The 23,085-nt window shown below is 33.6% G+C and overlaps 1 protein-coding gene across 2 annotated transcripts in view; it reads left to right on the top strand.

Annotated features, from left to right (window-relative positions):
* CSMD1 (CUB and Sushi multiple domains 1) overlaps window positions 1–23,085 on the top strand; it is a 1,052,613-nt gene that overhangs the window by 870,518 nt on the left and 159,010 nt on the right. For both annotated transcript variants that reach the window (XM_058020501.1, XM_058020500.1), the window contains exons 25-30: window positions 4,042–4,168; window positions 5,956–6,158; window positions 14,475–14,666; window positions 16,765–16,903; window positions 18,879–19,066; window positions 20,963–21,157. In XM_058020501.1, coding sequence (XP_057876484.1) covers window positions 4,042–4,168; window positions 5,956–6,158; window positions 14,475–14,666; window positions 16,765–16,903; window positions 18,879–19,066; window positions 20,963–21,157 — 1,044 coding nt within the window. The remainder of the gene's footprint in view (window positions 1–4,041; window positions 4,169–5,955; window positions 6,159–14,474; window positions 14,667–16,764; window positions 16,904–18,878; window positions 19,067–20,962; window positions 21,158–23,085) is intronic.

Here is a 23,085-nt window from a genome sequence, read left to right as displayed (position 1 = left end):
CAAATATTCTGTCTTTGTATACTTCATGAGATGATAATGGTGCAAATATATTTTAAATTCCAAGTAAAGATTTAATATGGACATGTAAGTTTAACGTCTCTAAAAAAGGTGGCTTGCTGTTAATGGTTTTGAGACTACTGGAAAACACATTTTTCTATGGAGCAGCCTTTGATGGAAGACTAGTGTTCTGATGAAGCCCTGAGTCTGATATACTATCACAGGAGGTGGTATTGTCTAAACACTTCATAAACTAAGAAAGCCCCATCATAAAGCAAATAAGGTTGTGGGCTTTTATTCCTTATCTATTTTCATCAGATATTATTTCTGCACCTCATTCTTATGAACTTTTTTCCTAAGTTTCATCACACGTTGCTGTATTTTTTTATCCGTGTGCTCTGGAGTCCTTGTTACTGTGCTAAGATACCCCATCTGTCAAAGCCTTGAGGTAGATCTTCCCTGGAAATATCACGTCTTCAAGTGCCTAAAACTTTGTTTCATTACAGCCAACAAAAATGTTAAACAGAGAATTACTAGCCAACATGCAGAATAACTGAACACCAGTATAGCTGTTATCCATTGTACCTTTACTAGGCAGTTTGCATGCTCTAGGTTTGCTTTCCAGTCCAGAAATTGCCAGTGACTTCCTGACTTCAATTTTCACATGGAGCTCCCATGAGTCTTTCCTTCCGTGTGTCCTCTGGTGCTTAGTTTTTGCCTCTGCTGCCTGCTGCTGGCAGGTGACCAACTGCTTTCAGCACCCACCTCACCTACAGGATCTCTGCTTGTTGCCTTTCTCCCATTTTGGAGGCTACATCCTCCATTCCAGGACCTCTTTCCTGCTGAACACATTCACAAAACTGTAGTCTACAAAAGAGCAAGCTCCTTCCTTTCAAAAATTCAATTTAAGCAGAAGGTAAGTGCCAGAAAAACGTCAGTGAACAGCATTTCTGCAGTCTTAGTAGAGTTTTTTTCCCCCACTTGATTCTAGAACTTTATCTATAAGTTTTCTTCTATATATATGAGAGGTTAAAGCAACTATTCAGTCTTGATTTAAAGACTTTTCAAGGCTCTTTATGCATTCAAATCCTCATGCTCCTCAGTTTAATTGGTTAGCTTCCTTTTCCTCCAAGTTTGCCCTTTTGTAGAGAAGACCCATAATTAGTCCTACCTTTGTCTGTTTCTCCATGTAATTTAAATGGAGTCATTTCTCTAAAGTCATTTTCTGCAATATTTTTTTGAGCTTGTCTTCACTACCAAGACTTAGAATCAGCTCTAAAATACTTGTTGGTTTCAGGTCTATTAGGTGAATAAATCCAAACACCTACCTATTTCCTTTTCTTTGTATGATGATTTGTCTTCTAATTGATATGTGGGATGTTAAAATTTTTAACATATAACAATAGAAATAGTAGTGATTAAAAAAAGAAAAGCTGTATATTCCAATCTGACCTGGAGGAAGCAAGGGAACCTTGCATTACTAGATTTGGTTTCTGTATTTTATTTCCAATCTTTTGAAATAATTTATTCCAGAATATTTTGAGAATCTTCTTTCATCTCTAAGTGAAATTATGTCCCGCAATCAATAGAATAATCAGTTTTATTTTGGTATTCTGAGAGAGCTTATGGTCTTCTTTTCGGTCTGTTCAACCAAAAGGTATCTTTCTATGTGCTTTTATCTCTCTACATATGTTTTTAATTACTGTCCTTGTTCCTCTTCTTAAAATAAAATTTCGGGATTGCATAAATTCTCTATAAACTACCTCTTTTCATTTCGACTTTAAATATCTTCTGGACCATTAATTAGTTCCACAAGAAATCAAATGTTCACTGTTCTGTCTTAAAATCTTTAAAAGTGTTTTCTTCTAAACAGTCTCTTACAGTCTGTAATCTTCATTAAATTATGGGGAGTTTTTACTGTTCTGTGCACACGAAATCTTGAAAATCACATGAAGATCCTTGAAAACTCAGTTATATATTGGCAGAATATTTCAGTCTGGCTTCCCTCCCCCATTAGACTTATAAGATCGAGTCTTCCATCAGTTTTATCTCTTGTTATCACATTTTTATCTTTTTCTACTTTGATTTGAATGAGTTGTTTTTCTTCCTTTTTCTGAGGTTGTCATGAAGTTCCAAACATCACTTCCTTTCTTAGAAACATTTTCTAAAAATCTTTGTTTGTGGAGATGCATTATTTTTTCTCGTAGACTAGATCAGATTTTGATATTTGCTGTTCTCTTTGGTCACATTTATATTTTTCTTTGTATTAACTATCATTTCAGTCTCATTCACAAAAAAAATCAAGCATATGCATAGACATATTCCACACATTCTACACTTAGTAATTTTTAGCCATAAACAGTTATATAGGTCTTAACATTCATTTTCATTTTTTTTATGTTCTAAACCTTAATGAAGAAAGCCAGTGAATTATTTTAATTCCTCCTCTAGAAACTTTCAGAAACATTGAAGTCACTGCCATTAGTTATAGTATAAGTGTTTATATAGTATATTCTTTGAGGTGCTGATTATACAGTGTGCTCATTTATACATATTGGAATATAAATTTTTGAATTATTTTTATAATTACTTATGAAAGTTTACTTTTTATCTACTCCTAAAATGGATTTTTAAAAAATATATTAAATACATGATGCATCATCCCAAATTTTATGATGTATTTTTTTCCTAAGCAAGCCTTCTCAGAATTTTAAATCAAGTATGTTAATTAGTTTGAGTTTAAATTTTGGGTTCACCGAGTTCAATTTAGTTCTTTGGTAAACACAGTACTGTATCAGTAATTTCTTGTCTGTAGTTATCTACCACAGTGATTATTGCAATCCAAACTTTCTTGTATAATGGAAATTAATTGAAGTCATAGAAGAAGGTTACATGTGAAGAAATTTTGCACTTAAGTTTCTTTCTGTTGTGGTTCTGTATATAGAATGTAGTGTTTTGAGGGATCAAACCAGCAGGATAAATGAGAAATCAGTCACTTTATTTCCTCTATGGTAATTACCCTCACGGTGGCATCTTGGTTGTGAGCAGTGGCTCGGTGGCACATACAAAGATTAATATTTGTTAGGAGTATTGCTGATAGATTATTTGGTCCAAGTGCCAAGGTTTTTCTATCATCTCTGTCTTACTATGCTTGCTGTACAGCTGTGCTTGAATGAATCCCCATGGTAGATTTTTTAATAACGTCTAAGGCAACGCTATAAATGTAGTAGAAATTCAGGTACATCACTTAACTGAAGAATCACTGATTCTTTTTGGATTAGTAGAAATGATTGCTACACAGTTCTCTTTCATTAGGGTGTGTTTTTACACTGGCCAGACAACAGAATGATGGTCTAAACAAGCAACATAAGAATAATTTGATTATGGATGCTTAGCATTGCCATTGGTCTCTCCACAAAAACAGCATTGATAGTAAAAGTGTTTTAAACCAGATGCCACATACTATCAAGTTGTAGCTTTCTGATTTATTCTCTTGATCTGCTAGCATATGGCATTTAAATTTTTAAATACTGAAGGAAATTGCTAGGCAATACCTACTGCTTTTTGGTGTAATTAAACCTGAAGCTTCATAGAAGCAACTTGAAAGCATTACACTAAAATAATTTTGACATTACAGCAAAATAGAAAGCTATTTTAATTATAACATTCAATGCTGCAAAGTTTGAATTCAAACATTCATTGTTAGAAAAGCTAAGCATGTTATATGGGCAATTTCTGAAACATTTTTCTCTCTTGCTAATGCTAAAATTGTGCTTTTGTAGTCTCAGTGCATATTGAACCTGTCTGGCCAGTTAAGTAACCTAATCACAGCTTTATGGTTTATTTCTTTATAACAAAGTAGGCATGAGATCATAGTGTTCATTTTTAACTTATATACATGTCCTGGTTTATATGTATGTCTACTACTTCAGAAGTACTAGGTCATTCTGTTAAGTTTTTAGAAAACACAGACATGTGGAATGGATGGAAAATGGAAGTGCTGATTACTATAGTCTCATTAGAAATTTCCTCCTCACTTTGCAGCTGAGTGTGGTGGTCGAATTCATGCTGCCACATCAGGGCGCATTTTGTCCCCTGGTTACCCAGCACCATATGACAACAATCTTCATTGCACTTGGATTATTGAAGCAGATCCAGGAAAGACAATAAGGTACATGCTTAATTTCAATATTTATGGTGGAATTCAGTATGATATTTTTTTTGTCATTCTCATGTTTTTCTACACAAGCTGCTGGTTTTCACTGGCATAGTCAAGGTATCCTTCTAGAAGGTGCTGCATCAATCAGGTGTTGCTTGCCTGTTCAGGCATAAAGTCCCTGGATATGGGGCAAGATAAGCAGCATTCAAAGCACATTTGAGTATTGCCTCACCCAAAAGTTGTCTTTTGCACCAGGGCAACACCAAATTCCACAAACAAATGCCAGAATATGTTAATTGGTAGTATTAAACAGCTTACATAAGGGTGAACACGAACCTCAGGAATCTGCATAATAAAACAATTCTCATGAATCATAAGGAGAAAAAGAATGTTGCATTCCCTCATCCTCTCTACAAGATAGCTCTGCCAGCACAGCAAGGCCATCAGTGCCAGGGCAAAGCACAGACCCATTATTTGAATTAACATGTTCCCAAATTTGGCAAAATGAAGAGTTAATCAGTGAAACCAACAAACTCCATGACCCGCACAGGAACTTGACACCTAGTCACTACCATGGCTATAGAACCTTCATACAAAACTATGGTCATCTCAAGACCCACATTGGTCCCTGAAAAAGCCTTTAGTGCGTAGACATTGTCCCTCCTCAGCAGGATGGGGTGGGGAGAAAAGAACATAAGAAAATAAACTTGCAAAAATAAACTCAATTTAATCAAGCAAAAGTCCATGCATGGAAGCAGAAGAAAATAGAAGATATATTCTCTACTTCCTATCGGTAGGTGATGGCCATCCACCTCTTCAGGAGCAGGCCCTCAGTATGTGTAGCTCTGGAAGACAAACATAATCACAGAATATTTTGATTTAAAAGGGATTCAGAGGCAAAACAATATAATTAAATGACAAATTAATTATTCAGTGGGAGATTCCCCCCCCCCCCCCTTTTTTTTTTTTGTAATCCTGTTTCACTAAGCCAAATATTGAATTTACACCATCACGGGCATAATTTTTTTTAAATAAAAATTTTCAAATTAATGATTTCCAGTAAAGGATGAATAAGATGGAGAAATGTCAACACACAACTATTTAAAACAAAAAAAAGAGACATTTTGATATTTACCTATTCGAGTTCTTTGGCACTAAGAATGTAAACATTCAGGACTTAGAGACAATGCAGATTTTTGACTTACAAGATAACATTCGTGAACATCTTAATAAATATAATTCTTTGCCTGAAGATAACTATAGATTATTTTATTATTATACAGTTTTATATTTTATGAATTTTAGCAAAAATCCAATCCATTATATTTTTCCCTTTTTATGCATAGGAAAGGAAATGCCATGCTGACAGGACTTCTTGGGCTATGTGTTCTCCTATCCAGTAGCTGCTACAATATTTTAGGTCGCATATAATTCAAGCAAAACAGCATTCTTCCTGTCCTCATTTGAATAAAAAGACTAAACCTTTGATTAAATCATAGTTTGTATACCATAAAACATTTAACATAAAAAAAAGATAATTTATAGACTTATAAGTTAAGTCTTGAGGACTTATGCCCCGTAATAGCATTTTCTGTCATTCAGACATTTATAAAACAGAACTGCATGACTCTTACAAGATTAGCTTGTTCAACAAGAAGAAATAATAACTCTGCTGGATTACCAGATCTTTTTCAATCCTAAACACCATCTTAAAACTACAGTTTGGGAATGATTGCTTGGAGTTTTATGTAATTGTGTTTGACAAGTAATGCACAGTACTTTTACTTTTTTCTTTGCAGTCTGCATTTTATTGTTTTTGATACTGAGGTTGCTCATGACATCTTGAAGGTATGGGATGGGCCTGTTGAGAGCAGCATACTTCTCAAAGAGTGGAGTGGCTCAGCTCTTCCAGAGGATATTCACAGCACTTTCAACTCCTTAACATTACAATTTGACAGTGATTTCTTCATCAGCAAATCAGGCTTCTCCATTCAGTTTTCAAGTATGTAAATATTTCTCTTCTCACCAATATAATAATTTTATATTTATATACATTATTCCTATACTTATTAACTCTTTCTCAGCTCTTTTTCAACTTCCTCTGTCTTTAGAAGAAAAGAAATGATGTTATTTTAATTATGTAATGTGTTTATGCAAATGGCTAAAACTAGGGAGAATTTTTTGATTTACTTTGAATGTTTTAGGTATTTTATTCCTTGTTTTCCACAGCAACCACATACTTAGCATTATCCAATTAACATTACTTAACAAGTCAAAATGGTCTGTACATACAGAACTATTCTTCTGCACCAGTAATCTTAAATATTCCCCCCAGTGTTACCTAACAATGTATTATTTCATGTCTTTTGTTGGTTGGATATTTTTTTTTCTCAAAACATTGACTGCATGATGCATGATTTTTATGACCTAAACATTCTTTGTATGATTACGATAAAGAATACAAGACACTTTACCATATTAAAAAACACTTAAAATTTACTATTAAACTAATAAAATTGATCTTTAGGTATAAAGTGAAAGCTACTCTGTTAATAGAGAAGTTATGATCAATATTATACAAGAGATCAATATTTTAAAACTGGTTATGTGGAGTTTTTCCATGTTATTTTGACCTCAAAACAGGCTAGGACACAGAACATATCTTTGTCTTTGCATCCTTATATGCCTAGATATAATGTGTGTATTTCTCATCAATACATGGGAAAATTGGGAATTAATGTGTGTGAGTAGAAGTATTTACACACATTAATCCATATCATCCATAGAAGATGTCATTTAGAAGTAAGGAGTCCTAATCAAATTTCAGTCATTATTAGTTGCATGAAGGTGTAAACTTGGGGTTTTCCTAGTCTCTAATTCTCTAATGCATTTTACATTTACCTATTTACCTATTTACTTAATTTTCCCGTATTTTTCTGAAGGCTGTATCTGCCTCCCCTAAAACAGTCTTTCATCAGCCTTAAAAAACTAGTTAAAAGTATGCAAAATGAATTAAAGACAAGGGGCAGAATAAATGTTTCTAAAGTTTCTCACCAGCGTGCTATATAATATGCTGCTTTTCATTTTTTTCTTTTGGAAAAAACAAGATAAGTTTTACATTTTTGGAAATAAGTGAGTTGTTCTTCTTGTTAGGATTAGCAAGCACATTTAAGGTTGCATTTTATGAAAATAAATTTATGCCCCGATTTTGAAAGGTCAGAAATGTTTAAGCTGTTTGGTTTATCAACCATTCCTTGAACTTCAGTGGCAATAGGAGTGAGTAGAAGACAATTTAAAGCTATAATACAGAATAAATGATTTTCCTGTCCTAGTGCATTAACTGATGGATGCACTGAGTGATCGTGCTGACAGTTCCAGAGTATGTTTTGCTGGAATTAATTGGAGTTACTGATGAAGAATTGAGAGCTCAAGTATAGGGAAAATAGTTTCATTTACTGTGCTTGACAAGTGGAATGTGTTACTAATTTTTTACTTGTAAGGAGTAAAAAATAAGATTTAAGGAATATATTAAAGTAAATGTTTATTTATTTAATCTAAAAACCAGTCTAGTATATTTAATCTTCTTGAGGCAATGAGAAGACCACTGTGGCCTTGACCTGTAAAGGATTTAAAGTAATTAAACTATTGCTAAGTGGGAATCTTTACATGCGTTAGTATTCATCATGTGTTCAAACTGTCAGACAGTTTATAGCAAAGCTGCACAGAATATTGACATTTCAGTACTTTAGTGGCTTGTAACTCTAAATAAAAGATTTCTGACTTGGTGGAACTTTTCTTTTTGGCAGTTGCAGAAGGTGTAGACATTTTGTTCTATGTAGAAGATGTAGACAAGTTCTGTGAAGGCAAATTGGGAAGTTTTTTATCTTTGTGTCATGTGAAGGATTTTCAAGTGTTGCACCTGTTAATGACTATTTCATTTAACTCTTCATTATAATTGAAGAAGTAAATTTCAGTTTCAGAATTACACAGAATTGGAAAACCTGTAGTAATACAGCTTCTCTACTGGATTATGCAATTGGAATGAATGTCTACATCCATAAGAGCCATTTATGGGATCAGATAAAGGATATAAATTTCAGAATATCAGGCCAAATGATCAACTTAAAACGTTAAAGTGCTAATTTTCCTCTGGAGAATTTGTTTCACTGTGCTGTGAATGTGCTAATTACTCTCTATACTTTGTACTCTAGAATGTCATAACTGTGTCTGACTAAAAAAGGGGTGCTGTGAAAGGGTAATGTAACATAGATTAGAAAATATCACCTATGAATTACTTACTGCTGATTGTAAATGTAATTAGAGGTATTTTTTTAATGAAAAAAATATAATTGGCTGAATCTTGCAAAATGTTTGAATGTTAAAATTCTCTGTCTTGCCCACTCAGCTCAGCATGTAGAACATGAGGACATGAACTGACAAGAGTGATTATGTTAATTGTAATCAGTATAATGCTTTTCATTAAAACCTAATTACCATTTAGTTGTGCATAAAAGGACAAAAAAAAATGAAGTTCAGTGTGCAAAATTGACCCTTACTCTGGGAGTTAAATAAATTTAAGCTGTGCATTACAAGTCAGGGATGTCCACCAGCTCCTTCTGGCAAAAAGGCATAGGCAGATTTGGTTTTTGACTTTATTACAAATAAAGTTACTGGCAGCAAAACTACATTCATAGGTTGACCATTAAAAAGTGCTGTCTAACCAACCTTAATTCTATCCTACTTATCTCAGGTAAATGGGATAAATTTCTATCTGATGTTTCCTTTTTCTTCTTATCAACTACAGGTCTAAATACACTAACAGTAATTTTCAGACTTTTGAATATTTAAGGGCAGATGAAATGAATCCTATCTGCCTTTTCAGAGGTGTCTAGATTCCTTTGAGATGCCACAAAGTATCCTGGCTAGTGTCCATCTGCCACTGCAGAAGGTTACACAACCACACATAAGTCCTCTCTCCTGTCTTCCCGTCCTGTGCTGATATCTTAGATATGATAAGGTATCTGAAATGAGACTGGTCACCTATGTTGAAGTAGATAAATCTTGCCCTGAATGTTTCATCTCCATCTACTCTAGACTACTGACAGCCCTTGGATCCCATGCTGAGGGGTCTATTGCTTTTATTGACCTGAAATTTATTTTATTGAGTATTTTTATTTCTAACTGTGTAATTTTTTTACTTGATATTTAGCAGAAACAATAGAAGTGACAGATGATAGGATCAGCACTGGCAGTTTCCAGTCATATTGTCATTCTTACAGGTTCTAATAGCTTTAGTTTAGCTATTAGAGCCTGTAAGAATGACAATATGACTAATATTGTCTACCCTTTAGCTAGTATTAGTTCTACCCTTACAGTCTATCCTTTTTTTTTCTTCAGCTAAATTCTCAGCTGTTGTAACTTAAGAGAATTGTATCTTTTTCTTCAACTAAATGATTAATTTATAGTTCTTTATGTGGTTTTCTAGATTTTGGTCCTCAAGTCAAATAATACATCAAAGGATTTTATTCACATTCTTCTTAAAATTGAAAAAAACCCCAAAACCGGGCTTTTCTAGAGTCAGACCTGTCTATGTAAATTTTCTATGCATGTCCCTGGTTCTGGAGTATTGTAAATTTCTCTTAGTTATGGTGTTGTGTAAGCATACACTTTAATTAAAAATGTGCCTATCTCTGCTTTCATACAAGCAAAGATCTGATTTGTATTTTGTGTAAAACAACAGTCAGGATGTTAATTAAGCAGCAAAACACTTTTTCTCAATTTATTTTAATATTTCTGTCTTATTAGAAGAACTTTGGACACTCATATTATTAAAAGCAAAGACACAACACCAAGGCATTTGTATAGTTGGTTTAGTCCACTTTTTATTTTTCTGTTGTTTGCTTATTTTCTCAACATTTTAAAACTTTGCTCTTCAAGTATATGCAGAGAGAAGCAGTGATGTCTAAAGATGTCTAAGTCTTTAAATTAACAACACAAGTCACCAATTATGATAATACAAGTAAGCAACTTATACTAATTGTAATTACAACAATTATTTGGAAATTATTCTGTCAGATGTTGACACATCTGTTGACAACTTATTTCCTCTGGCAAAAACTTAACTATCAGCTATTTGGATGTTCCTAATTGCACTGGGCTTAATACGACAAATCTGCTTAAGCAATGATTTCTACTTGTGTCTAGCTTTGGAATTCCATTTGATCATTTGTTTGGCAGCACCAACTTTTACAGTAACTGTGTCACCCATCTAGAACTGAGTACTGTTGTCTTGAAAATTATTCCTTTACTGTGACATATCTTTTAATCACTGGCTTAATGGCCTAACTTGCCACACTTAAATAGTATAAGAATTTCCATGACAGAGCCTTCACTGCTAGAATTCATCATGTAATTGTTCCAGATTGATTCACAATTAAATTTTTGGGGAAAAGGAGCTAGCACAAAGATGTCTTTTAAAGAAATTCACAATAAATAATGCAGAATCACGTATCTGCCTTACTAACTAAATAAATTGAGTTCAATAAAAATTAAATCCATTAGGGCAACCCTTGTTAAAACAAAAATAAAAGGACACAAGACACAAGAAGTCAACAATTTTCAAGTCTGTAACCTAATAGTTCCACAGTGCAGTGTCTTTTGCTGTCTGATGAATGTTGCGTTTCATGTTCACAATAACATGGTGATGAAAACATGGTAATGAAACTGTCACTGCCTTCCTATCCATAATCTAATCCATGCATGGCCTGGGGAAGGCATCCTCAGCCTCACAGAGTGTAGCAGTTCTTCATTTGGTTCCTGCGGAACTAAGCGAAAATGAATCTTGTAGATTAGTTTGGTAGTTAACTCTAAAATTACGAGCTTTTGTACTCCAGACTTTAATAAAGAGGCTGCATTGGCATTTGGGTTACTTTTTTTTTTTTACATTCTTAGACAATACATGACATTTAAATATGCTGTTGATGCTGATTTGCACAGTATTTAGTCTGTACATTTACATATGTTATATGAGTTACTTTTTGGAGAACACACACTATTCTTTGTTTCACAATGTTAGTCTGAAATCACTGCAAATCCATGAACATCTAAGCTTTGATAAGCAGAATTCCTTTTCAAGCTTATTATTATGCAAACACAATGCACTAAAGAAGAGAGGCGTGTGCAATTTAAAAGCCTGGAAAAGTCTAAATTTTTTTATAATGGTTTTTATAACCATGTGGACTAGAAATAAAATGGTGTTTGTAGCACAACATTACAGCAAAATTACAGCAAATGGCTTATATGATTGTTACCACAACCATAGTGAAAATTATGGGGATGAAGGTGATGTTTTTATTTCCTTAAGGTACAATAGAATACCAGCTAAAAATGATGTAAAAAATAGATTAGGCAAAAATCTAACATTTTGCTCGCAGGTCTACAGACCTGCAAGTATAGTGTCATATTCTCAAAAGCAGTCTCCTATTGATTTTCAGTTCAATTTTAAAACAACTTTGAAATATAATTTGAGGACAAAATACAAAATAAAATCTTAAATTTGATTGTGAAAGATTCTTAAATTACAATCAGGAAGGCTTAACACAGTGGCTGTCTACATATGGAGGTCTGAACATTCCTTGGCAATCTGTGGTTTTCTCAGCTGTCTATTCTTCTGGAACCTACCTCTGAGTTCCAACTTTAATGTACACAGAAGCTTGTTCTGCTCTGAGCAGATGAGACATTAAGAGATGGAAATCTGTACAGAGAATTACTCTATAACCCACTGAGTATCATCTAGGCTTAAGGCTTAAAGCACATATGCAAGAGTTGAGAAGCAGCAATTACTTATTTTCCAGCTTAGTGACATTCACATCTTTTCTCCTGGCTATCCCATTTTAGGAACCTAAGTTTTCTCAGTCATTTTGTAAAAGTCTAACTATGTAATTTAGTTTGATTTTGTGTCCTTGACCTTAAAAAATAGTTATTGCTTTCCTTGCTTTACAGTGTGTATGTTTTACTTGTTAAATGTTATAAAAGAAGAGCAGAAAGCTGGTGATTTTTAATTTCAGGATTTTTTATAAATGCATATGACCTCTATACCCTTCAGATATTTGAAAAATACCAAATGAAGAAATATCAGACTTGTAATTTTCACGCAGTTACAGAATCTCTTGGGATTCTTGAGAAGTAAAACAACTTGGAAAGGAGGCAAGTTAAGAAGTTGACAGTCTGTCTAAATGCTCACTTTACTAGATGGCACATCAGTGCTTAAATGTTTGGTGCTCTATTTAATTAGGATCAAGTTTATTTGGCGCAATAAGTTGTTGGTTTCAAATACGTGAAATAACTTCTGAGGCTGCAATACCAAAAGTGTAAAGAATATTTTGGTGCTTAATAAATATCTGTGATAATTTTTAAAATTTAGAACTTTGTATATGAGAAATGGAGATTAACAGTGAAATTATTATTAGAAGGCATCTGTCCTTTCTAATTGATGGATACTTGACACAGTTAAAATGGGGAAAGTGTTTGCTGAGATATTATATAGCATAGCCTTTTAAGAAGAAAATTAATCTATTCAGAGATATGTTAAAAAATGACAGCAATTAATAGCAGAGATTGGCTTGTGCTCATTTATTTGGAAGAATTACAAGTCTTTAACAGATGTGCACTAGAGCAATCCATTGTTCAGAGCTGCTGTTGTCTGTCACATCAGGAAAAACTTCTCTGAGGTTGCGACCATACTTTCATTCCCTTGTGGCCAAACATACTTTTAGTAAACTGCACTCCTATGGGGTGTCACACAAGTTGTCAGAGTGGTGCCTGGGGAATCCTTGCACAGTACTCATTAGTAGTGACAGCTATTATTTTAATTCCTAGGGGAAAAAAGTTTACCACAGTTAAAAACCTACCATGTCTTTTACTTCATTTACATATAGGAGCGATCCAAAGTATGAGATCTATTGTTTTGAAATGGAATCAAGAACAGAAAACTATGAATAATAAAATGTTAAACAAAGTTTCTGTGTTTCTAAGTGTTTCTAAATGTTAATTATAATAATCCATGAATTCTCCCATAAAGATGTTTTACGATTTCTGTGATTTATCTGTGACCATCAATACACTAGAATATGCGTAAATCCACTTTAAGACCTGTTGGTTGTTTCTTCTTTTACTGTTTTTATTTTTTTTCAACCTTTCTCTCTTCTTAAAATTTACAACACAGGGAGAAAAAAAAATCTAAAATTATTCCAGTTGTACATCCTGTTGTTTCAAGTTGGCAAACATTTAGCTGCTCGTGCTGTTTCTTATAGTGGTGTACTCTTTTGGTGTGGACAGAAGGAGTAGATGCAGCAGTTAATTCAGCAAATGAATTATTATGAACAGGAAGATTGCATACTGGTGGTAAACACAGTACCACTCATGGCAACTGTGACATAACTGGATTTATGACTTCTTATTTTGGTTTTTGTTCGCAGTTGTAGTCAGTTCTTTGAAAAAAGGTGCTTGGGTAAGGACTGATAGGGAACAGTGCAATTCAGTAGGGACATTCGTCTCAAGAGATGGACCTTCTTTCCCATGGAAGACTGCAAAGTTTATTGTAACTCAGGATGTCAATACCTGAAGCCATTAGAAGAGAACCCAAAGGCAGAAGAGACCTGACATCTTCCAGAAATCTGCATTAGATGTGGATCTGTGTATCCACTTTCTGAGTGATTATTTGCATTGTCGTACTGATTGCTCTGTTTAGTTTAAAATTGCTTTTTAAATAATATCGTCTTTTAGAAAGCAAAATCCATATCCAGCTACTGAAAATTGATCATAGTGAGGTATTTTTCCTAAGATTCAGTTTAAATTATCTCTAAGAAAGTTGTTTTTTGTCCCTGAAATGAAAACTTCAGGGCTGCATAAACTGCTGTTTGATTTATCCAGATGGGTAAGGAGGATTTGCACCCTGCAGGATAGTAGGACTATAGAACAATATTTTTTATAACGTTATACTTACCCTATTGTGCAAAAGGTATCAAAAATCTTTTGATAACCAGAATATTAAAGAGAGAAAAGGAATTATTAGTTCTTTTGATGTGCTAACTGAACAAAATCAGTCCATATTTTATACTAAAGACACTGGCAGGAAGTCAACATAATCATGATGTATCTCAGTGGGCAGATTTTTGTAAAAGTAAAGGAACAAAGTTCCTTCCTGCATTACCTGAAGAGTAAACAATACTGCCTCTGGTTGGAATGCTAATGTGAACCTGTTGTGCATTTGATTGTGCAGGGTAAACCTTACATCTCTTCTTTCATCATTCCCTTGCAGCTTCCATTGCATCAACTTGTAATGATCCTGGGACACCACAGAATGGCACTAGATATGGAGACAGCAGGGAACCTGGAGACACCACCACCTTCCAGTGTGACCCAGGCTATCAGCTGCAAGGGCAGGCTAAAATTACGTGTGTGCAACTGAATAACCGGTTCTTTTGGCAACCTGATCCCCCCACATGCATAGGTATTAAGATGAGATGTTAGTCTCTGTTTAGGACTGATACACATCAGATTTCTTGTCCAATTACTGTGCTTATGGTGCTCGTGCTGGAGTGATGATCTCTGCAGAGCTCAGTTATTTTGTACTTACAGACAACCTCAGTCTTGTTCTCCTGATTAACAGTATTTTTGGGGTATGATTTTCTTACTTTATTCTTAAACTCCATAAAAGTTTAAAAATTACAAAATCTAAGAGAAATAAATAAACAGAAGTGGTGATTTGGATAAAAATATTCATGTTGAAATGGTTACATTAAAATGTTCTTCTATATAATAGTTTGGTTACATAAACTAGGTATCCATTATTTATTCCCAAAATATTTTTATATATATAATATTTATATATATATTTCTGAGTTATCTTACAGACTAGGTACGCATCCTGTGCAATACCTTAGAAGATGGATACTTATTGGTAAAAGTAGATGCAGAGGAGGGGATCCAAGTGACAGTGCTGTTGAAAGAAATTAGATATATTTCCATAGCATCAGGAGAGGGTGGATCCATAGCACTAGATTGTGTAAAGGTTTCCCTGAGGTTCTTGCCAGTAGACAATAATTGCAGGCTTAGAAGTTTTGCTGAATTGTATTTTTCAGGTCATTAATGTAGATTTTCTAGGAGTAATCAACATCTGCAAATTTTTTCTGCTAGGCATAGTAATTTTGTAAATCCTTGTTATTTTGTTGCCTACTGATTTATAATTAAATGAAGACTTGCTTTAGCAATGCTAAATTCCAGATAGAATATTACTGGAATAAAGATGTTATTCCTTTCTATAAGGCATTTTGGACTGACACTTTCCAAAATAGCATATCCTTAATAACATATCCTTAAACAACTGCAGTCCCTCTGTTTCTCTGAAGTAAGACTACTGTGAAGGATTCAAGGATAGTTTCTCTGACTCCATGTTAACAGAATTGGAGAAGCCTGTAATCAGCATACTATCATCTGGATACCTTGTGTGCAGTGTACAAAGCAGTGTGAAAATGCTTACTAAATATATTGGGATCATTCACAAAGTAAATATCTAAAGAAAAAAGTTAAAATAATGTATATGGTATCTAAATTGAGAAGATTAATATTTTTATTTCAAATAGCAATTTTAATCACTCCATGTTTCTTTAAAATCTAGTATGAAACCCCAATAAAACAAACCTAAAAGAAAGAAGGAAATAAGACAGAAAGAAAGAGAGAAAAAAAATATATACATAATTACTGCTATTCTTCCATATACTCAAGGTGACTTTGAAGCAGAAAGCAGATTAAAGTAATTGTTAGTGTAGACATGACAATAGTAGAAACCTTAAGAGTTCTGTAAAGCCATTATATCTCATTTTAAAAGGACTTTATTTTCATAAAGTCCATACTTTAGTATGCTGACTTATAAATGGAATGGCCTGAGAAGAAATCTCTTTAAAATGTTTCAAGTAAATTCCAAATCCTTAGTACCAACTGTTTTGCACTATAAGTGTGTTTCTCTTTGTTTACTTGACTTGGTGATGTAGATGCAGCCTGTCTTGACTACTTTACTTTTTTGTTAGATGTACTTTTGTTAGACTTTATGGATGTGATTATCATCTATGAGAGTAGGATTCTGTATCTGTTTAAAAGTTCAATTGATGGTAACAAAATGAGCGTATTTGATTTTTGATTTGGGAAATATCTTTTAGAAAGTGAATCAAATTGGTTTCTGCAACATCTTTGGTCAATAGAAACTGCATCCTGAGTCGTACTATTGAGCTTCCCCAGTTTTTAAAGTATCTTCAGCACATAAGAAATTTTAAGCATGATAGAGACAGCATTAATACCAAAAATATATTTAAGGTCTTATTTTTATTCCTTTAGAAAAATTTCTTCTTTTACCACTTTTGCATATGAACAGAGATCATTTTTTTTGGAGGAAAATGGAACTTTTTTTTGCTTACAGGAAGTGGGAAAGTTCTGTATTTAAAATTATATTAATTTTGGTAAACGTAGAAGTAATTTTCTTCTAATTATCAGCTAATATGTGTTTGTGAATTTAATGTGTGACTATATTCCTATTTCTTTTTGCATTGTGACAGCTGCATGTGGTGGAAACCTGACAGGCCCAGCAGGAGTTATTCTGTCGCCTAACTATCCACAGCCTTATCCTCCTGGGAAAGAGTGTGACTGGAGAATAAAAGTAAACCCTGACTTTGTCATTGCCTTGATATTCAAAAGGTACCATTTCTCTATGAATGCCTTTGTTTTAAAGGGTTTCAAATGTCAAATCTAAAAATGGCAATATTTATAATTCCTTAAAGCTTCTAATTAAATTTCCTATCTATGTCCTGGAGCATATATCTAATATGTGCTATATCATTGTTTCCAAATAATGTAAAAGAAAGTTGTACAGCCATATGGTACATTTGCTATCCAGTATGTTCCTAAAAAACAAAACTTTCTGTGAAATATCAAATAAAAATCATTTAAAGACCATATTAATTTGTAGAAGTGCTTGATTTATGCTGTTGTAACTAATATTGAGACTGAAAGAGTAGTGAAAATTCTATATGTAAGTCAGTTCTTCCAGGTTTTTTAGAAATACAGCCTAAATATACTTTGCTTAAAATGCATAGATCAGGAAAAAAATATTGTTCTACTTAGTCAAGAAAGACACTGAGATAATATTGTTTCATAATTTTAATTATTTCCTCTGTTTTCCATAATCAACCTATATGTGTTGCATTGATTTTTACAAGTTGAAGTTCATGCATATAGTCATATTCATGCATTCTGTTTGTCATTTCTAATTGAATCAGTCCTATATAATCATCTTGCTTGCTGTATCTGTGGATGCAAATGCAATTTTTTTCATTTTTTGATACTGTGTTTTAAGTGTGATTTTAAAGCTGAGAATGATAAAGTTGCTGTTGACTTCAGTGGAATGTTGATGAGTTGTGATTCTTTTAGGAGGAGATAGTGGTATGCTGAGAATTTTGCTGTATAATATTTGTACCCTTTCTGTGAAAAAAAAAAAGCAACATAATACCAAAACAACAACAACAACAACCAAACAACACCAAACTAAAATAAAATTTGATTTCTTTAATTACAGACTGCAGTTTATTTTCTAAAAGCTATTGATAGACACAAAATTAAAGAATGGAATCCTAAGGTACTTGAAATTAGATAATAAAAAATGAAGTAATTATCTTTTTCTGGTATTTTATTAAACAGCATTATAGAGAATAGTTCTCTACTAATTACACTCTTGAAGATGTCACATGATAGGTGTAGTAAGCAGTGTTTTTCTTTGGATTGCCTAAAAACTCGACTCAAATGCTCCATTTCAAATAAGATGAAAGAAACTTACAGTTACTCAGCATTCAGATTTGTTTGTGACTATTATTGCAGGGAGTATATTATGAGAAATATAATGGAATTTTCTGTTTATGCTATACTTCCAATAAATTTTCTAAATGGTTGCAGTCCAGTAATACCAACACTTTTCAGCAGCTGAAGTTAGACAGGCCTGGATCTCCTTGGTTTTTCTCTTGCACCCTTTTTGTAAATTGCAGTAACATTGGCCACCTTCCAGAGAGCAGGGGCCTCTCCTGAAGTCACCTCATTTTCCTCTGAAAGACATTCCATTCATATTCATAATTTCTTTTCAAAACATATAAATGTCATAAAATATAGCATAGAGCATGGTTTAGTGAGAATTAATATTAATTCACATTAGTTTATCATGTCTGATATTATCGGGGTAAGAACAAAGACAAGTTCCAAGGTAATGGTCTATCCATGAAAGCATCTCATTTGTAAAATGATAAATATGTTTGTAATGGGTGGACTTAGTGTCATCCAGTTTAGCCAAATAAAAGCAGGACTTTTAATTCAAGCTACTTTTTTGGATCATTCCTTTGGTCCTCTGGTCAGAGGCAGCCTTTCTGAATCATGATTCCATGGTCTTGAGAAAGGTGTTACAGGTAGGTGGGAGGATATTCATAATGGCTTTTGGAAAGCTTAAGGTGTTCATATCAATGACAAAAAGAACTCCAAGTGAATTTTTTTACTGTGAATCATGTTTAAAAAGACATTTATTTCTGGAGAAGAAAATGTGTTGGGCAGAAAATTGGCAACTACAGTCACAGTAATGTTTAACTCAGTGAAAAAACCCGAAGACCTAATTATTTTTTCTCTTTATTTTCAGTTTCAATATGGAACCCAGTTATGATTTTCTACATATTTATGAAGGAGAAGATTCCAACAGTCCTCTAATTGGCAGTTTTCAAGGCTCACAGGCTCCTGAAAGAATAGAGAGCAGTGGTAACAGTCTGTTTCTGGCTTTTCGCAGTGATGCTTCTGTTGGAATGTCAGGATTTGCCATTGACTATAAAGGTACTGTTCTCATTGTAGTCTAAATAAAAGGGAAAAAATGTTTGTTACTTAGCAATTATTGAGACTCAAATCTGGTTTCTTCTTTATGTACTCATAACTGAACTGCCAAATACCTTTATGCATCAATGTGTGTTTTAAAAACTCTTTTCTATTAATGTGTGAAGGAACACTGAAAACCTGTTTAATGAAATCTCTTTCACATAACTTATGCACATTTTCATCTTCCAGAAAAAAAAATAAAATAGGTAGAAGATGCACATCAAAAGTAACATTCGGAAAAAAGTTTGACAATAGCAAAATTTTCTTTTCCCAAGAACTTACACAAGAACTGTCATACCCTGACTACTTCCTCCTTCTTGTCAATACATACCAATACATTTTCCTTTCCACATTGTTTTCAACCCACAAATGCATTTTTAAATTAATATTACTAGATAGTATTTGCTTTTTTTTTTTTTGCAGAAGATGTCTCTTACTAGATAGAGACTTGGATATGCTGAGTGTTTTTTAAAGCCAGACAATCACTGAAGATGCTGGTTTCCAGTCACAGATGTTGTCAGTGGCTTAATTATAATCTTTACTGAGTTTTATCAAGCTGTTTTTCAGCAGCAGAAGTGCTGCCTCAGCTTCTTATTCTTGGCAATTGAAGCAAACCACATTAATATACATGTTAAAAATGAAGAACAAAAAGATCTAAGAAATACAGAAAAAATATACCTATAAAAGAAAAAGGAGTGAAAAATAACTATGAAAGAATTTTAATATTTAGTCTTCATCTGCCATCCAGCATAATGCATTATTCTCCATGTGTGCAAGGTTCTTCCCAAAGTAATTTTCATATTGCCATAGATGAAATATTAGACTATTTGTCCCCATCTAAACAAAATATCCAAAATGGAAAACAATTTGTTGCAGGAAGTCTGCAAGGCCTGCAAGGAAAGAAAATGAGATGTTAAGCAGAAGGAGATAAAGAGATAAAGATGGCGATTGAAAATTTGCATACACATTTTCACTGTGTCTATGTTTTGTTCTCAGCATAGTGTGATATGAGTTCCTCTATGCAACTGAGAGTTAGATGAAATTATAATGAGAAAAAAATAAAAGATACAAGAACATAATACTGTATTTTAAAAAGTTATTGTACTCAACAGAGAGTATATTTTTGCCTAATAATTTAATATTTTTCAGATGTGTATTATTTAGTACTTGATATAAATTGTATAAAATTATAGAACAGTTTTGAGTTGGAAGGGACTTAAAGATCACCTAATTCCAACGCCCCTGCCATGGTAGAGACACCTTCCTCTAGACTGGGTTGCTCAAAGCCCCATCCAGCCTGACCTTGAACACTTCCAGGGAGGTGACATCCCAAACTTCTCTGAGCACTGTTCCAGTGCCTCACCACCCTCATGGTAAAGGATGCCTTCCTTATATTTTATCTAAACCCACTCTCTTTCAGTTTGAAGCCACTCTTCCTTGTCCTATCACTGCATTCCCTTGTTGTTTACTACCTCAGCCGTTTCCATGTCCTGGGTAACCTGAGTAACCGGGTCTCCCATTTCTTTCTGGAAAGGACTCACATTTTCCCTACTCTTCCTTTTGTCACAAATATACATATGGAAGTGGTGAATTCTAGAACTGGTCATTCTTCTTCTAAATACTAAATATGAAACGTTATTGGAGTAGTTCAGCTTCAGCTTCATTATAATTTCCTCTTCCAGATAATCAATCTTGAGCAAACATCCATGATACATGATTCAACAAGAATAATATATTAATAGGCTGTTGAATAAATTAAACTGTCTAAAAAAAAACACTGAGAATAGTTTGTTTCACCTTTTTTTTTTTTGTTTTAATTGAAAGTATATATAGATTTTCTGTAATTCATTTTAACAGAAAAGCCACGGGAAGCTTGTTTTGATCCTGGAAACATCATGAACGGTACAAGAATGGGAACAGACTTTAAGCTTGGTTCAACTATTACTTACCAGTGTGATTCTGGATATAAGATTATTGAACCTTCAACTATAACATGTGTAATTGGTGCAGATGGAAAGCCGGCTTGGAACAGAGCATTACCATCTTGTAATGGTATGTACTGTTTTCTTACCACTTCCCTTGTCTGCCCAGTTAATACAACTTCTCATTGTTTAAGGCTATTTCCACTATTTCCACACATACATCTTGTGAAAAAAAAAAAAGAGATAAAAAAATAAGAATTAAGATGAGTTTTGGACTATCCCTTAGTCAATAATATATTAAGTATTTAAAAATATCTTAAACTCTAGAATCAACACATGTTCTTATAATGATTGCAAGGTTATATGTAAGATTCTTTGCACACCCAATATTATTTAGAAAAGCTATCACAACCATCTTAATGCTGCATTGATTGTCACCTTAGAGTAAGAATTATAGTTACTGAGGCAGAAAATAAGAGTGACATCTCAGAACCGTGGCTAACTAATTTATCTTCTATTCCTTGTTTCAGTGTTTGTGTTGTGTATATATATATATGTGGAACAATTTTAACAAATCAAAAAGTAGTTACGTATATTAGTTAATAAAGTCCATAAAGTACTAATTTATTTATGTTGAAAAATAATATTCATAATTTAATTCAAAATAATTCAAAATAATCTCCTTCAAAATTTTAGACTCTAATTTTAGAAAAACACAGAAGGAAATGTTTCTATAACTCCATAACTTTAGAGTTTGTTTTAAATTAAGTGTGATGCACCTTCATTGAAATAAAATGTTCATGACTTGAGAATTTCATGGGGTAATCAGACTTTGTAGCATATTTTCTGATAGTCTCAAAGCAAGAAGAGAAGAAAATAATGAAGATTTTAAATTCATGCCATGAACTAATTCCTGGTGATATTTGACTTTCACCTCAGCCACACAATCCTGTTCTGCCTACTGATAGATCAAACTTCTCATCAGCTATCATTACATTGGATTTTTGAATAATTCATATAAGCAGCTAAGAGAAGATGTGGATTTGTAGTATTAATTGCTGCCTTTTTGTGTAAGGACGTCAGACTTGTGCAGGTATTTCAAGCATGATTTTAAAGACCTGTTAGGGAGGAGCAAGAACAGATCTGCTCAGCAGGGGCTAAGAGCCAAGCATGTCCAAAGCACAGGCTCACTCACTAGGCAGAGCTCCACAGCGCCTGAGCCAGGTCTGCAGAGCCAGGAGTTGGTTAAAGGGCCCTTTCACAGCCGCTCACCAGTGACCCTGCTGTCACCTGGGCCACAGGTCCTCCTCTGAGTCAGCTTCCAGGAAGCTGTGAGGTTGTATGTACTCTGCTTTATGCAAGGCGCCCACAGCAGGGTAACATTGATTTATTTTGTGTTTTATAGTGGAATGATGTCTTCATTGCTTAAAAGCAAATTATTGTGATGGTGCTATTTTAAAATAACCGTATTTATCCATTTATTTATTTATAAAATAATTTCATTGTTGGTTTCTTGGGTAAGATAACTTCTTACAACAATCTGTTATCCTGCTGAAAACCATTGTTTTTTATGAAATCATTTCTCACAATAAAAAGAACTTAATTGCATGTAACTACTTTAATACAAGACTTATATTTTAATGAAGATTTTGATAGGAAGCCAGGATTTTCCAAAATGTGAGAAGAGTAACAGCAGTACTTTGTTTTCAGTGTACAGAAATCTATTTACTCAATATCCAGCACAAGGAGATATTGAGAACTTGAAAATAGCCCCTCCATCTGTCCCTCAATATGCCACATTTACAGCCTACACATGGAGGAACGTGCCATGCATGCGCTGTTCATTGTTTTTCTCGTAATACAGACAGAACTACTGCTCATGTAAATGTTGACTTGTCTTGGGGATTTGAGCTCCACTATTCTTAAACATGCCTTCTAACTTCTGTGGCTCTAAAAAGTTTCTCTCAACTTTCTGTTGCCTTTATTTTTTGCATACATATGAAGCCAAAGATTTTATTATATGTATAATCTAACATGCAATTTTCATAATTATCTAGT

This window comes from Melospiza georgiana, chromosome 3 (assembly GCF_028018845.1).
Source record: "Melospiza georgiana isolate bMelGeo1 chromosome 3, bMelGeo1.pri, whole genome shotgun sequence".
NCBI lineage: Eukaryota > Metazoa > Chordata > Aves > Passeriformes > Passerellidae > Melospiza > Melospiza georgiana.
The sequence above is the reverse complement of the archived record's forward strand: the minus strand, read 5'-3'. Positions and strand labels throughout refer to the sequence as shown.